Source organism: Diabrotica virgifera, chromosome 2 (genome assembly GCF_917563875.1).
Source record: "Diabrotica virgifera virgifera chromosome 2, PGI_DIABVI_V3a".
In the NCBI taxonomy this organism is placed as follows: domain Eukaryota; kingdom Metazoa; phylum Arthropoda; class Insecta; order Coleoptera; family Chrysomelidae; genus Diabrotica; species Diabrotica virgifera.
In genome coordinates this window covers 274,710,121-274,724,387 of record NC_065444.1, presented here as the reverse complement: position 1 = coordinate 274,724,387, position 14,267 = coordinate 274,710,121, and the positions used below count along the sequence as shown (strand labels likewise).

General features: G+C 32.9%; 1 protein-coding gene across 1 annotated transcript in view; it reads right to left on the bottom strand.

Annotated features, from left to right (window-relative positions):
* The window catches only part of LOC126880985 (disks large 1 tumor suppressor protein-like), a 170,001-nt gene extending 156,553 nt beyond the window's left edge, over positions 1-13,448 (bottom strand). The window contains exon 1 of the mRNA XM_050645067.1: positions 13,310-13,448. Within this exon, the coding sequence (XP_050501024.1) occupies positions 13,310-13,379 (70 nt within the window). The 5' untranslated portion in view covers positions 13,380-13,448. The remainder of the gene's footprint in view (positions 1-13,309) is intronic.
* Between the last annotated feature and the right edge of the window lie 819 nt (positions 13,449-14,267).

The following is a 14,267-nucleotide window of genomic DNA, read 5'->3' as shown; positions in this document are numbered from 1 at the left end:
TGAAAAATACGTTCTTATTCGTCTAATTCCAAATCTAATATTTCAAGGTGAAATCACCGAAAAATTAAGCACTTTTCGGGAAAACCCATTTAAACTTTTTTAAAGTGTTTATAAAATGCTTTGTTTTAATTGTGAATAAAAGTTTTAGCATTAAAAATAAGCGAGTTACGCTCAAAATAAAGTTGGCCCTCTTTTTTTTTGTAAAAAATCATGAAAATCTCGCCGTGTTTAGCTCGCCCCAAATGAAATTAATCGCTACCGCTTTACAAACAATTTACTTACCTATCTATTTTTAAATGATCGGTCAGTCTCACCGGTTTAAAGTGTTTATTTTTGAAAGGGTTATAATTGAGAAAGCTTGAATGAGCCACTAATCACGAGTGTATGCAAATTATATCTTAACCAATTTTTGTCTTACGGAGGAACAACATGAAACTAGCATATTTACGAGTATAATAGCAAAACCTACATTTTTTTACTCTTTAAGAGTTTTCTTATCACTAATACTTTTAAGTTATTTTGAAAAAATGAATTTTTTAAAAAATTTTAGAATTTTTTTTTACTATAAAACCAAATGTTTTCAAAAATAAGCACTTCAAACCAATCAAACTTACAGATCATATAAATAATACACATACAGTTAAAATACATGGTAAGGCCAAACGATTAATTTCATTTAGGGTGCTAAATAGAGGGAGGTTTTCGCGATTTTTTTTACCAAAAAAAAAGGGGCCAACTTTTTTTCAGTGTAACTCGTTTATTTTCGATGCTGTAAACTTTTGTAAAAAAACAAATAATAAGCTGTTTTTCGATACTTTAAAAATGTTAATAAGGTTTTTCCGAAAAATGCTTCTTTCTTCGGTGATTTCGCGTTGAATTATTCGATTTGGAATTAGACGAATAAGAACGTATTTTTCATGAGCTACAACTTTGTTTCTACTTAATTTGTAGACTTTACTGTACACCATTTTTTTCGTTTTTTTATAGGCTACACTTTTGCTAAAAATATTTTTTTCGATAAAATATTTACTTTTTGAGTTATTTGGGAAAAACAGTCTGAAAACGTAGTTTTTTTGTCGAAAAATCAAAGTTTTAAACCGCGAATAACTCGAAAAGTATTGACTTACGTAAAAAACTTTATAGAACAAGAGGTGCTTAAAATAAGTCAATTTATCCATTTCCGGCCTTATTTTAAACACGCGTTTTTCACCCCCCGAGAAGGGGTAAATGTCACCCCCCAAGTAAAAGCAACCAACGGCACAAATTCAACTTTGAAGTGGAGGGTAAGTAGAACCTAAATCCTAATTTTCATGCAATTCGGAGTTGCCCTGGAAATTACACTCCAAAACGGTCATTTATTGGGCTATAAGTATTGAGTATTGTATTGGTTATGCCAATGAAGTACCGTATCGAGTATCGATATCGGCAATATTTTCTTATAAAAATATCGTATTGATATTGATTTCGATACGATATAGATACAATACTCGATAAAATATCGACATAAAAAGGATTATACATCTGAGCTTTGTAGGCCTTTTATGCCCACTTTTGCATGCTTGGCAAATGGACATTATTCTAAAAATATTACGAATATTGCTCATAACTGATATGTGTATTCTTATAAAGATTGAATATGGCTGAATGCTTCTTTGAAAGTCGACAAATACTTACTAATTCTGTATTGTTTAAAAACTACTTTTGAAAATATAGGGAAACCCCCGGAGATTCGGAATAAATCGCAATTCAGTATTTATTAAAAATTATTTTTAAGTCATCATCACTTACTTCCGTAATATTGCCACAAATGCCACATGATATAAACAGTGTAATCATAACAGACATTTACTCACCCTCAAGAATTTCAAGTTCACGCACTTAAGTGTAAAATATAATAACAGCTGATGCTTGGGTTCCAGATTACTTATACTTTTATGTAATAAATAATTATGATCTAACTACCTATTCCACAAAATATAATCAAAAAACTGTGGCGTTTTATTATTTTGTTTTCTCGATATCTATATTTTCAATAATATCGAGGCAAGCGTATCGACAATACAAAAGTATTGTATTGATTTCAGATAATGAGTATCATATCGACATTAATATTGCTAAGGGATGTATTGTATCGGTATCGTATTTGTTTTCGATACGATATCAATGCAATATCGATATTTCTATCGAATATCGTGAAACTCTAAGCTAGAGAGTGTGATGCCTAGATATTTAAACTCCATCACTTGTTCTATTATTTGATCCTCTAACTCTTTTTTACATCTACTAATTTGCTGTTATAACCATGCATTTGGTCGTTTTTGGGGAAATTAACATGTTAAATTTTCTAGCGGTTATATTAAATTGGTGCATCGTACGTTGTAAATCATCTTCACTTTGAGAGATTAGAATTGCGTCGTCTGCATAACAGATTATTTTAAGTTGTTTTTCTCCCATTTGGTATTCTTTTTTAGTTCTTACTTTTTTTATTATTTCATCCATGATCAGGTTGAACAATATAGGATTCAGGGAATCCCCCTATCTTATCCCATTACTAGCTTCAATTGAGTCAGATAGTTCTTCTAGGTTTTCTTTTATTGTGTTGTTCTGGTAGATATTGTTGATTGTTTTATAAAAAATATAATGTGTATTATGTAATGTTTATTAAAGCTATTATTGAAAATGGCAAATAGCCGAAACTTTTAAGCAATAACAAAGTGTTTTATTTATAACAGAACGACAAACCCAGGAAATAAAAGCTTTTTATTTAAAAATTCACGGTCAGGAAATAAAAAACCAACTATATTCCTCCTATAATATTCCTTAGTACTTTTCGTTGAACTTTATTTAGGTATAATAATAATAGAAAATTGAAAATCTGTAGCTGAATCAAAATGCATTTAATTAAGAAACTCCTTTCTGTCTGTCTATTCGATTGTATTATTTTGCGAAGCCCTTTCATCGTAGATTTTTATCTGGCATCATTACAAATTGATAATTTTATTTTCGAACGAAGGAGAACTTTGTTACACTCATAATAATGACGACAAAGACACCTATTTATATCCTGCTTGAATATTTTCCTTCACTCTCTTCCAAGAGAAAGCTCTTCGACCAAATTAAATTAGATTATAATGACATTTCTCTACGAGCACTATAGAAAATTCTCCAGTTTCTGCTACATTCTTTATAAAACCAATTTATATTCATTCCTTTATGAATTAATTCAGAAGGTTTTTGTGAAATGTTTGCAGTTTTTAAAAATTAGAGTGATTCATTTTAATTTTGGCTTGGCAAAAACTAATGGTAATAGTTAATGGTTATGGTAAATATTTTATGTAATAGATTGTAGTATGCAGGCGCTTCGAAGGAAAGCTTCCCGTCTTTCTAAATTACTTTGTTCCTGTTCTGCCGATGAAGACAGACGTCTCTTCGCAATGGGGTAAAACCCGCTACCATCGTCATCATCCCACGGAGAATCAATAATTTCATGAAGAACTAAGAAAGATTTTTCAAAGGGGTCTAAGGGTTCATATTCTAAAATGTTTACAATTTCACTGTGAATGTTATCGAGATCAGGTTCTTATCCAGTTTTCATGTTTTTCAATGCGGCTCTTGTTTCGGTTTACAACGAAATTATTAATTATTATTTTTATTAGTTATACTCCTATTCTGAGTATTGGGAACTAATTTTTGTTGGAATTTTAGCGTGCTTGGCAGGAGAGTAGTGAGATGCAACCTGAGAGATGTCCCTCTGCCTTCTTAGCGCCGGTAATGCTTTGGCTTGCAAATTTTAGAAGCCGCGAATGGTGTAACCAACAGTTTAGTTCTAATAAAGTTTTATTTTCTATATTGTTATTATAATATCGTCGCCTTAATAATATAACTTGATAACTCGAAATTAGTAGTTTTGAGATAAACGAGTTTAAAGATTTTAAAGATATTTGTGCTGCTACCGTGATGTTGGTAAATACGGAATTCACTCTGCAGCTCTAAAATACTGTTCCTTAACTTTTTGGCTACTGATCTATTTAGGAATATGGTGCAAGTTTGTTTTCCAATATGGAAAATAACATGAAAAATATAAGTTATCAACTTTTAGCACTACCATAATCTTAAGATTTGGTAATGTCGCATGTCGTGCCAAGTTGCATCTAAGTAAACTTTTTAACAAAACTAATATCTTAAACATTATTTTCGTGAAAATTAGCCCTCTGCTAAAACTAGAGTTAGCTAGTTATAGCATTCAGTGTATGTCGTATTCACGATTATTTCGATTAAAGAATAGCTTGATAACTTATCTTGTCAAGTTTTAGCACTGAATATTAGGGGCATTTGAGTAAATCAACTTTCGTCAATCATAAATAAATACTTAACCCGTTTGGAGCGAATTATCAAGTTTTTACACAATATAGAGGCAAATAAAATACATCTTGTGAATTAGTTATCTCAAAAACGTCAATTTTGGAGTTATCAAGTTATAGTACCAAGGCGACGATATTGAAAGTAAAAGTTTCGTTAGTATTTAGCAGATGCCGCCACGGCATCTATGTCGTCATGATCTTTCGTTTGTGGATCTGAGGCTGCTTGAATTTTAGTTGTTCAGAGAAAATCAAATATGCGCTCTCTGAGGAAACCCTAAGCAGGGTTGAAACACCCCTTTCTAGGACACCCTGTATAAATAATTATGTTATTGTTTATATTATTAAATAGAGAATTGAATAACCTTTTAAGTGAACAAGCACACGACCCCTATTCTCTATTTAAAAATAAAGGATGTGGGAAGTGGAAGGGAGGGGGTTGACAAATGACAAATGTATGTACCGTAAAAATGTGTCCCCCTTAGAACAAAAATCGACCTGTTTCGTCATTTCCTTAAAATCGAATAAATACTGCCAAATATCGAGGTTGACTGTTTTCTTTGGCAGTTTATTAAATGAAGAATTTGACAGACAGCCTGTGGAGTTAACGGAGACAGTAACAGCAATGGTTACCAGAATAACAAACGAAGAAATAGCTCAAGCGCTTCAAAAAATAAAGAAAGGAAAAGCAGTCGGACCAGATGATATTCCTGGGGAAGTACGGAGAGCATTGGGAGAGACAGGAATAAGTTGGCTAGCAGGTCTATTTAATAGAATTATGGAATTTGGACAAATTCCAGACGAATGGAGAAGCAGTATATTAGTACCTGTCTACAAAAATAAGGGAGACATACAACAATGTACAAACTACAGAGCTATAAAACTACTTAGCCACACCATGAAAATATGGGAGAGAGTAATTGATAGACCGATACGGGCAGAAACCGAAATATACGATAATCAAATTGGCTTTATGCAGGGCAGATCAACAACAGATGCAATTTTCATTGTAAGGCAACTGATGGAAAAATACAGGGATAAAGAGACCAACACTAATATGGTATTCATTGATCTTTAGAAAGCATATGATAGAGTTCTTCGAGAGATTCTGTGGTGGATACTCAATAAGAAAGGAGTCCCTGACGAATATGTAAAGATTGTGAGAGATATGTATGAGGGAGTAACGACTAGTGTTAGGACAGGTGTGGGAGAGACTGATAAATGTCAGGTAAAAGTAGGATTGCACCAAGGCTCGGTGCTTAGTCCTTATTTATTTCCATTAGTATTGGACCAGATAACAGCGAAACTACAGGGTAGACAAGCTCTGGAGGAAAAAGGTTTAAAACTTAGTAGGACAAAAACAGAGTATTTGGAATGTTCATTTAAAGATAGAGTTACTACAAATAAAATGGTATCTTTGGATAGTGAAATGATTGTGAAAAGCAATAGTTTTAAGTATCTAGGATCGGTATTACAGAGTAATGGAGAAATAGATGGAGATACATGCAGTAGAATTAGGGCTGGATGGATGAAGTGGAAAGAAGCGAGTGGTGTGTTGTGTGACAGAAAAATTCTCATGAAGCTGAAGGGAAAATTATATAAAACAGCCATAACACCGGCTATGATGTACGGAACTGAATGTTAGGCTGTGAAAAAGAAAGAGGAACAACGAATGCATGTGGCGGAAATGAGAATGCTTAGATGGATGAGTGTAGTGACAAAGAAGGATAAAATTAGAAATGAGTATATTAGGGGAAGTCTGGGTGTGGTACCAATTGATCCAAAATGAGAGAGAATAGGTTAAGATGGTTTGGTCATGTTCAACGTCGAGACGTTAATCACCCAATACGAAGAATAGCTGAAGTGCATATTCCTGGAAGGAGTAGGACAGGAAGACCAAAGAAGACCTGGGGGGAGACGATAAGGCAGAACATGTTGGTAAAGGTGATTAACATTGATATGACCCAAGATAGAATTGTGTGGAAAAATGCAATTAGGGAAGCCGACCCCGCATAGGTATAAGGCAAAGAAAATGATGACTGTATATTTTATTTATATGTATTCACTATAAATACGATAATAATTATATTTTATTGTAAAACTTGGAATTTTCAAAACAATATCAATTTGATTAATTCCAAACACAGAAATGGAATAACATTTATAATTTTAAATTTGCAATAAAGCAAAAATCCATTATCAACATCACGCCAATGCAATTATTACATAATATGTTATAGAATGAACTAAAACAAGATTAAATGATGGAAGGGTCGTAAATCAGAGGTAGTTAATTGAGTTAATACAAATTTACCGTCAGTTGATTTGTTACCCTTAACTTAAGGTTATTTGGATTTGGGGTAAATGCTGCTCAGAGTTATTTAGTTAAATTAAATAAATTTCTCCTAAAGATTCCTTCAAAATATATTTAATTATTTTAGCTGATAATAAAAATGTTGGATACAATTTTAAATTATCTTGCCACCTGTCATCAGGGGTATTTAGCTTATAATTTATGTTTAATTTCGCTTTTATATTTATTTAGTTTGGAAAATATATTTTAAGTTCTATTATCTCAAGAAAATAAAATTACATCGGTGAAAACTATTTTCAGATAAATAGAGTATTATCTGAAATACTCCCACTTCGAAAGTACTTTATATGCAGTTTTAGAGCGCACTGAAATATCTGAAAAATATCACAAACGGATTTCTACTAATTACCAATCAACACGGTTTTCTCAGATTTTTTAAATGAGTAGATTCATGATATTAAATTATACAATCATAAAAAACGATTTTTGAAAGTATTTTTAATGGAATCACACCATGATTTTTCTTAAATATTTTAAACGATTAGATTTTCCAGTAGAAACAGTTGAAAAATTAGTCATAGTTTTTAAAACAAGGGAAACGAAGAAATTAAATGAAGGGTACGATATTGTAAATTTTGTAAAAAAGTCAAAGGCTGTCAACATGTCCAAAGACAAGATAGTAGAGAATCATATAAGGTCGACCTTCACCTATCTGTTTATCTGATAAAAATTATTGGATATGTATTTTAGCATATTAACAATTATAAAAAAATAAGGGGTGCGCGATCTAATATTTTTCTAACTCTAATTAATTAATAATTAAAAAATAACTTTTTTTATAAATAAAAAAAAAGTTTTTTGACCCGGGCTTGGGTTTGGATCATTCTCAACAAAAAAGGTATTTTGTAATATTTTTTTCTCTTAAGTTGTTCGTTTTCGAGTTATAAACAATTTAAAACTGAAAAAAGAGCGAAAAATGACGATTTTCAAGGCACAAAAGCACAAGTAAAAAATATCATTTTTGTAATTATCAAGTACCTTAATTTAAGTTCAAACCCTCTTCTATCAGGTCTCTATAAGAATTAGCCATGTTTTATTCTAAAACATATTTTTTTTAATTGTTAATTAAGATTGTTTCTTATGGGGAGACGGGCATTAACAAATAAAACACAATGTGTCAAAATAAAATAAGTCCAAAATACTTATCAAGACCTGATAGAAAAAGGTTTGCACTTGAATTTAGGTACTTTGTAAGTTCAAAAAGGATATTTTTACTTATGTTTTTCTTGAAAATCATCAGCTTTAGTTTTTTTTTCATTTCTAAATTGTTCATAACTCGAAAACGATCAACTTTGGAGAAAAATTCCAAAAGACCTTTTTTGTTCAGAATGCTCCAAAAATGATTTGAAATAATATCTGCCCGGGTCGAACTTTTTTTTATTTATAAAAAAAGTAATTTTTTAAATGTTAATCCATTATAGTCAGAACAACATCAGATCGGGTACCAATAATTTTTATCCGATAAACAGATAAGTGAAGGTCGACCTTCATTGTTCAAAATCTATCTATCTATAAGCGAGGTTCCTACAGCCTCTGTCCTCGCATTTCGACCGCCATCGTTTTCTGTCCATCCATTCATCTTCTTTGATGGCTCTATCTCGCATGATGTGCCGTACATTTTCTTCCCAGGCAACTGAAGGCATTTCCCTTCTTCTTCTTTGTTGTGGTATGTAATTTAAAGCTTTCTTCGTTCATTTGCACTAGTTGTCTCGTTTCAATTCTATTTACACTGGATTATACAGTATTTGTCCTCTTTCTAATATCTTTATTCCTGATGTGATCTTTTTTGGATATACCACACGCTCTCCTTAGATAATCCATGTCTACTACTTCTATTCCTTTTGTGATCTTTGTTCAAAATTAATAACATTTTATATTGTCCTTCATATACTTAAATTTTATATTTCAAAATACATTTAAAATACAAAGTACAGGCAAAAAAATTAAAAGTTTACATTTTGCCTATTAAAAGCTGAGCTTTTCTGTAGTTCGTGCTAAAAACTTTAGTACTCGAGGGAAATTAGTTTCAACACTCATGTATAATAAACTAATTATTTGCCATTATCCAATGACTTCTTAACATAAATAAACAATTATTGTCCAGCTCAAAAAGACTTCAACTCTAACGTACATAAGGACATTTTCAAAATTGTTTTCTAAAAAATATTCGTAAAATCTAAAACTTGTTCGAATGCATGCCTTTTAGCATAAATTTTGCCAGGTTTCCTCTACTGACATTTTGAAAACGAGCTTGAGATGGTTAGCTATTTGAATTATGGTTATTCCAGTACCGTGAGCAGAGAGATTTTGGTAGGTATGAATATTTTAAACCCATTGGTGGTCAGTGGAAATAGATAAAAGTGATTAGATATTAGAAAAGATTATACAGGATTATACAGACGTAAAATATGAAACGAGAAAGTTTTAAGAATAGCAAATACTGAGAGAGAGAGAGAGAGAGAGAGAGAGAGAGAGAGAGAGAGAGAGAGAGAGAGAGAGAGAGAGAGTGCTTAAATTGATCAAGGCACGAAAAATTGGACACCTGGGCCATATCCTGAGAAGGGAAAACTAGGCAATCAATTAACTAACCATCCAAGGAAATATTGAGGGCAAGAGAGGAATAGGTCGTACACAAAAGTCGTAGCTGCGAAATATAAATAACTACACAGGCACAAATAACACTGGCGAACTTTTGCATGCTGCAAAAACAGACGACTGATTCAAAATATTTATTTATAAATAATGTACACAATGTCATGTTTCAGTTAGTTTTCACATATGTCAAAATGGAAAAAGATAACAGAAGCTACCATATCATAAGGGCAGGAGTACCCCAAGGCAGTGTTTTGGGACCATTTTTGTACTTATTATACACTGCTGATATACCAACTACCAACGAAACAACTATCGCCACGTTTGCCGATGATACAGCAATAACTGCGCTTGACCATGATCCAGTAGTGGCCTCTAACAAGCTACAAACACATTTAGATCTATTACAAAACTGGCTCCAAAAATGGAAAATCAAAGTAAACCACGAAAAATCGGCTCACATAACATTTAAGAACAGGCTTGTAAATTGCCCACATGTTACAATAAACCACCAAGTTATCCCAGTGAAGACCGAAGTCAAATATTTAGGTATTCACCTTGATCAGAAACTAACATGGAAAGCGCATATTAAAGCTAAAAACAACAACTCCAAATAAAAACCAGACAAATGAATTGGCTTCTTGGTAGAAGATCATAATTATCCATAGAAAACAAACTGGCAATATACAAAATAATACTAAAACCTATATGGACCTACGGGATTGAACTATGGGGATGTACGAAACCATGAAACACCAAAATTCTGCAGACATACCAATCAAAAACTTTAAGAATCATTGCAAATGCACCCTGGTATATTTCAAATCAAACATTACATGAGGACATAAAAATATCATTCATAAAGGACGTAATAGGACTGTATGCGACCAAACATAGAAAAAGAAGTATCAATCACAACAACGAGCTGATTTCTACGCTTTCCAATCGTCCATTACCAGTTCGGAGACTCAAAAGACAGTGGCCAGAAGACTTGTGTGAGTGACATTTGTGTTAGTAAATACAGTGGTGAATAAGGTGAACCAGCACTGGCCGGCAACACCTACAAAACATTACATAATTATCAGTTTTACTTAATACTCCTTTGTACAGAGTAGATTGTAAATTTGCAAGTTTTCAAATAAAAAAAAAACATATGTACATTATAAATCTATCAGTAAAATTAAAAAAAATAATTAACAAAATTAGCTGTTGTTGTTCGTAAAAGTTATTGATCGATCGCTCAAATTACATAGTCTTCTTAACGTGCCCTATCAAGTCCCCTTGACGTTGGCGATTAACATGGCGAAACTGTCTCTGTCTCGAGCTATTCTAAATAGTTGCTCTACTTTCTTTATACCTGTCCACTCCCTGATATTCTTCAACCAAGAGGCATGTTTTCTACCAATTCCTCTGCGTGCTTCGATTTTACCCATCATAACGTTGAAGAATATTATATCGGTCTGGCCATGGTATTTTTAATGTACGTCTGTGCAGCCACATTTCAAAGGCCTCCAAACGATTAATGGTGGATAATTGTAATGTCCATGCTTCGATACCGTATAAGAGGACTGACCAAATTTAACATTTAATCATACGCTTTCGAAGTTGAAGTTGCAAGTTATCATTACAGAAAAATGACCTCATTTTTAAAAATGTTGTCAAATTACATAGATATTAAAATTAAGACAAGCACAAGTAACAGTACTTATACTGATATTGGCACTTAACCCATATGAGTCTCTACACCCTAACTGATTGTTAGGTTTAGAGTGCAATATCGGCCGCCGTAAAGCAGTCAATATTAAAAGATTATTCGCAAACACACTATATGTGCACGGCACCATAAGAAGAAGAAGATAAAGGAAGTAAGCATTGATAGAACAGTTGTGATCTATCACAAAAGCATCAGTACTTAGCATTTGCAGACGATGTGGCAATATTGACTAAAAGAGAAATATAATTGATGGATAGTCATGAAACCCGAAGGGTACACGACAATTAGACCGAAAACATTAGACCGAAAGCAATAGACCGAACTCATTGGACCGAAAACCACTTTACCGAAACCTCACTAGACCGAACAGCATTAGACCGAAATGGTACATTAATTAAAAAAGATTGCAGTAAATTATGCTAAGATTTTTTATATCTGTCTTTTTGTTTGTTGTATTTTTTTGTGTTATTTTATATGTATATAGACTATGTAAATTGTTACTCTGTACAGTCTGATATGGAATTAATTTCATCCGTTAAACAAATTAGTGAAGGTAAAAATAAATTAAGAGTATAGTGACGTTAACACCATTTTAACTATTTCTAATAACCATCCAAATAACATTTAGTTGTAATTACATTTGTCTTATCTCCTTTACTGCGACAAATAAAAAGAAATTAAGGGTAAATTTTATTTGCTTCTAATTTGAATTTAACAATAAACAAAAAACAAAGCTAAAAAACAACCTCTGAACTATTTTTAGTATTTAATTTTTAGTATTGTACATAATAAATAAAAAATAAACCAAAAACAAATAAAAACAAAAAATAAATAAAAAAAAACAAAGCAAAACAACAACCTCTAAATTCGCCAGTACTTTGTGGTGCCAGTCCTAAGCCAGGATAAAAGGTGAAGGGAGATTGATGATACCCTTGCTCAGATTACAATCCTGTTTGAGCACCCTGTATTATGTACCTAATGCTTTTCGGTCTCCTGCTTTTCGGTCTAGTGAGGTTTCGGTAAAGTGCTTTTCGGTCTAATGAGTTCGGTCTACTGCTTTCGGTCTAATGATTTCGGCCTTTTTACAGTAAACCAACTCGAAGACAGGGCAGCAACCAAAGGATTGTATATCAATGAAGTAAATACTAAGCATATGAAATGGACAAATAAGCAATTCGTTGGGTGGCAACATAACAATGACAACAGCAAAGGGAACACAATATAAGTTCGAAGAAGTTGAAAATTTGAGTACTTAGGGATTGTCTGCACAAGAGAGCCTAACTGTGAAGAAACAATACAGAAGAAAAATGTCCTATAATGACCCAAAAGACCGTAATAAGGAGGCCTATAGTGATGTATGCTTCTGAAACATGGGTCATAAAAAATCAAGAGTTTCTATTAGTTTGGGAGCGGAAAATACTGCGCAAAATCTTTGACGAAAAAAACTTAAGTGGACAATGGATAAGACAAACAAATAACGAGCTAAATGAGCTCTACCAAGAACCTAACATGTTAGCGGTAATTAAGGCGTAAAAACTTAGGTGATTGGGCTATGTGTAGAGAATGATTCCATCTAGAATTCCGAGAATGGTACTATCTAGTGAATTGGCAGTCAAAAGGCGAAGAGGAAGACCGAGGTCAAGATAGAGGAACGAAGTTAAAGAAGATATGAGAAGATAAAAGGTAGTGAAAAAGAATAGTGCATCAAGCCATGGGCCTACTAGGCTCGTAGTCTTTACATTATAGTTTAGAAACATGATATTCTGCAGAGTTTTATATTTGCTGCTGCAAATATACTGTGTCTAATAAAAAAAACCTTTTGCTGTAACATTTAGGCTTTAAAGACTTGTTAATGGTACTTAAAAACCTATGTTGTTACCTAATCATGTTTGAGAAAATAGCTCAAAAACTTTATTAATTACTATTTACATATTTTTTATTTTTTATGTATTAATATATTTCTCATTTACCCCATAACTATTAATACACTTAATTTTGAATACATGTTACCATACACCATTCGTACACGAACGATACGAAAATCTAAATAAATCCAAATTTAATTTATCCAAATCTATCGAGGAAAGGCGCAGTTGGTAGGATAACGAAACCTCTCAACCCTCCGTGCCAAATCCCATCTATTTTCAAACCAACCACTATAAATTCTAACCTCACTCACAACACCACAACTCCCACAACTCCCACAACTCCCAAAACTCCCAAAACCCCAAAAATAAAACTTTTTGACTTTCCAGCAACGCTCTCTCGTACCTGTCACTCTATATTTCCTCGTATGCAGTTGCACCGGACTGTATCTGAAGTAATCGTAAGCGTGATACATCCCAGCGGCCTTTGCCGCTATACGACCCGAGCGCGTAAACTCCCAAACTTCCAGTTCGCAAATTCCAACTCCCCGTGCCAGATTCAGGAGTTAACTGCAGCACGGCGGATGCTGACCCACGATCGATTCGGATCGTCTCGCAGACGGAAGTTGCCGAAAGGAGTTGTGTTGGAGTTGGAGGGCATGAACGTGTGTGAGGGAACGACTAAGAGTTGAACACACTCCTTATTTATATCTAATATTTTTGACAGAAATATATACATATACGTTGAAATTTTAAACGTGAAAAGTTACAAAATCATATATCTGTAAAGTTTTGGAAGTTATAGAGGACATGGTTATGATTAAATTGGATTGTGGTATTTGGAGTTATAACAAAGAATACTTCGGATATTGTATTTTTATCCTTGCTCGAAGCAAACTTTAAACGTGACAAAATTAAGTGTAGGAGTAACCATGGCTGTATTTTTGTATTTATTGGCTATGAAAAGGCCTTTGAGCGAGTACAACATCACAAATTAATTAAAATATTAAAGGATAAAGGAGTTAATAGTCAAGATGTACGAATCATAGAAAAATTATACTGGCGTCAAACAGCGACAGCTTGCATAAATGGAAAATCAGCAGAAATATGCAAAATACAAAGAGGTGTCAGACAGGGTTGTATACTGTCCCGACTCTTATTCAATTTACACACATGTCCAAAAGTTTGGAATACGTACAAATAATATATCTACGCCTATGGTGGTTTCAAAACTGTTGTTGATATTCATTTTAGAGCGTTTTTACATGAAAATGATAAAAACTTTGAATCGTTTTTGTATCATTTTGCCCATTTTGGTCACATTCAACTGATTAGTGTATTTACACATTATTTCAGTCTGTGTT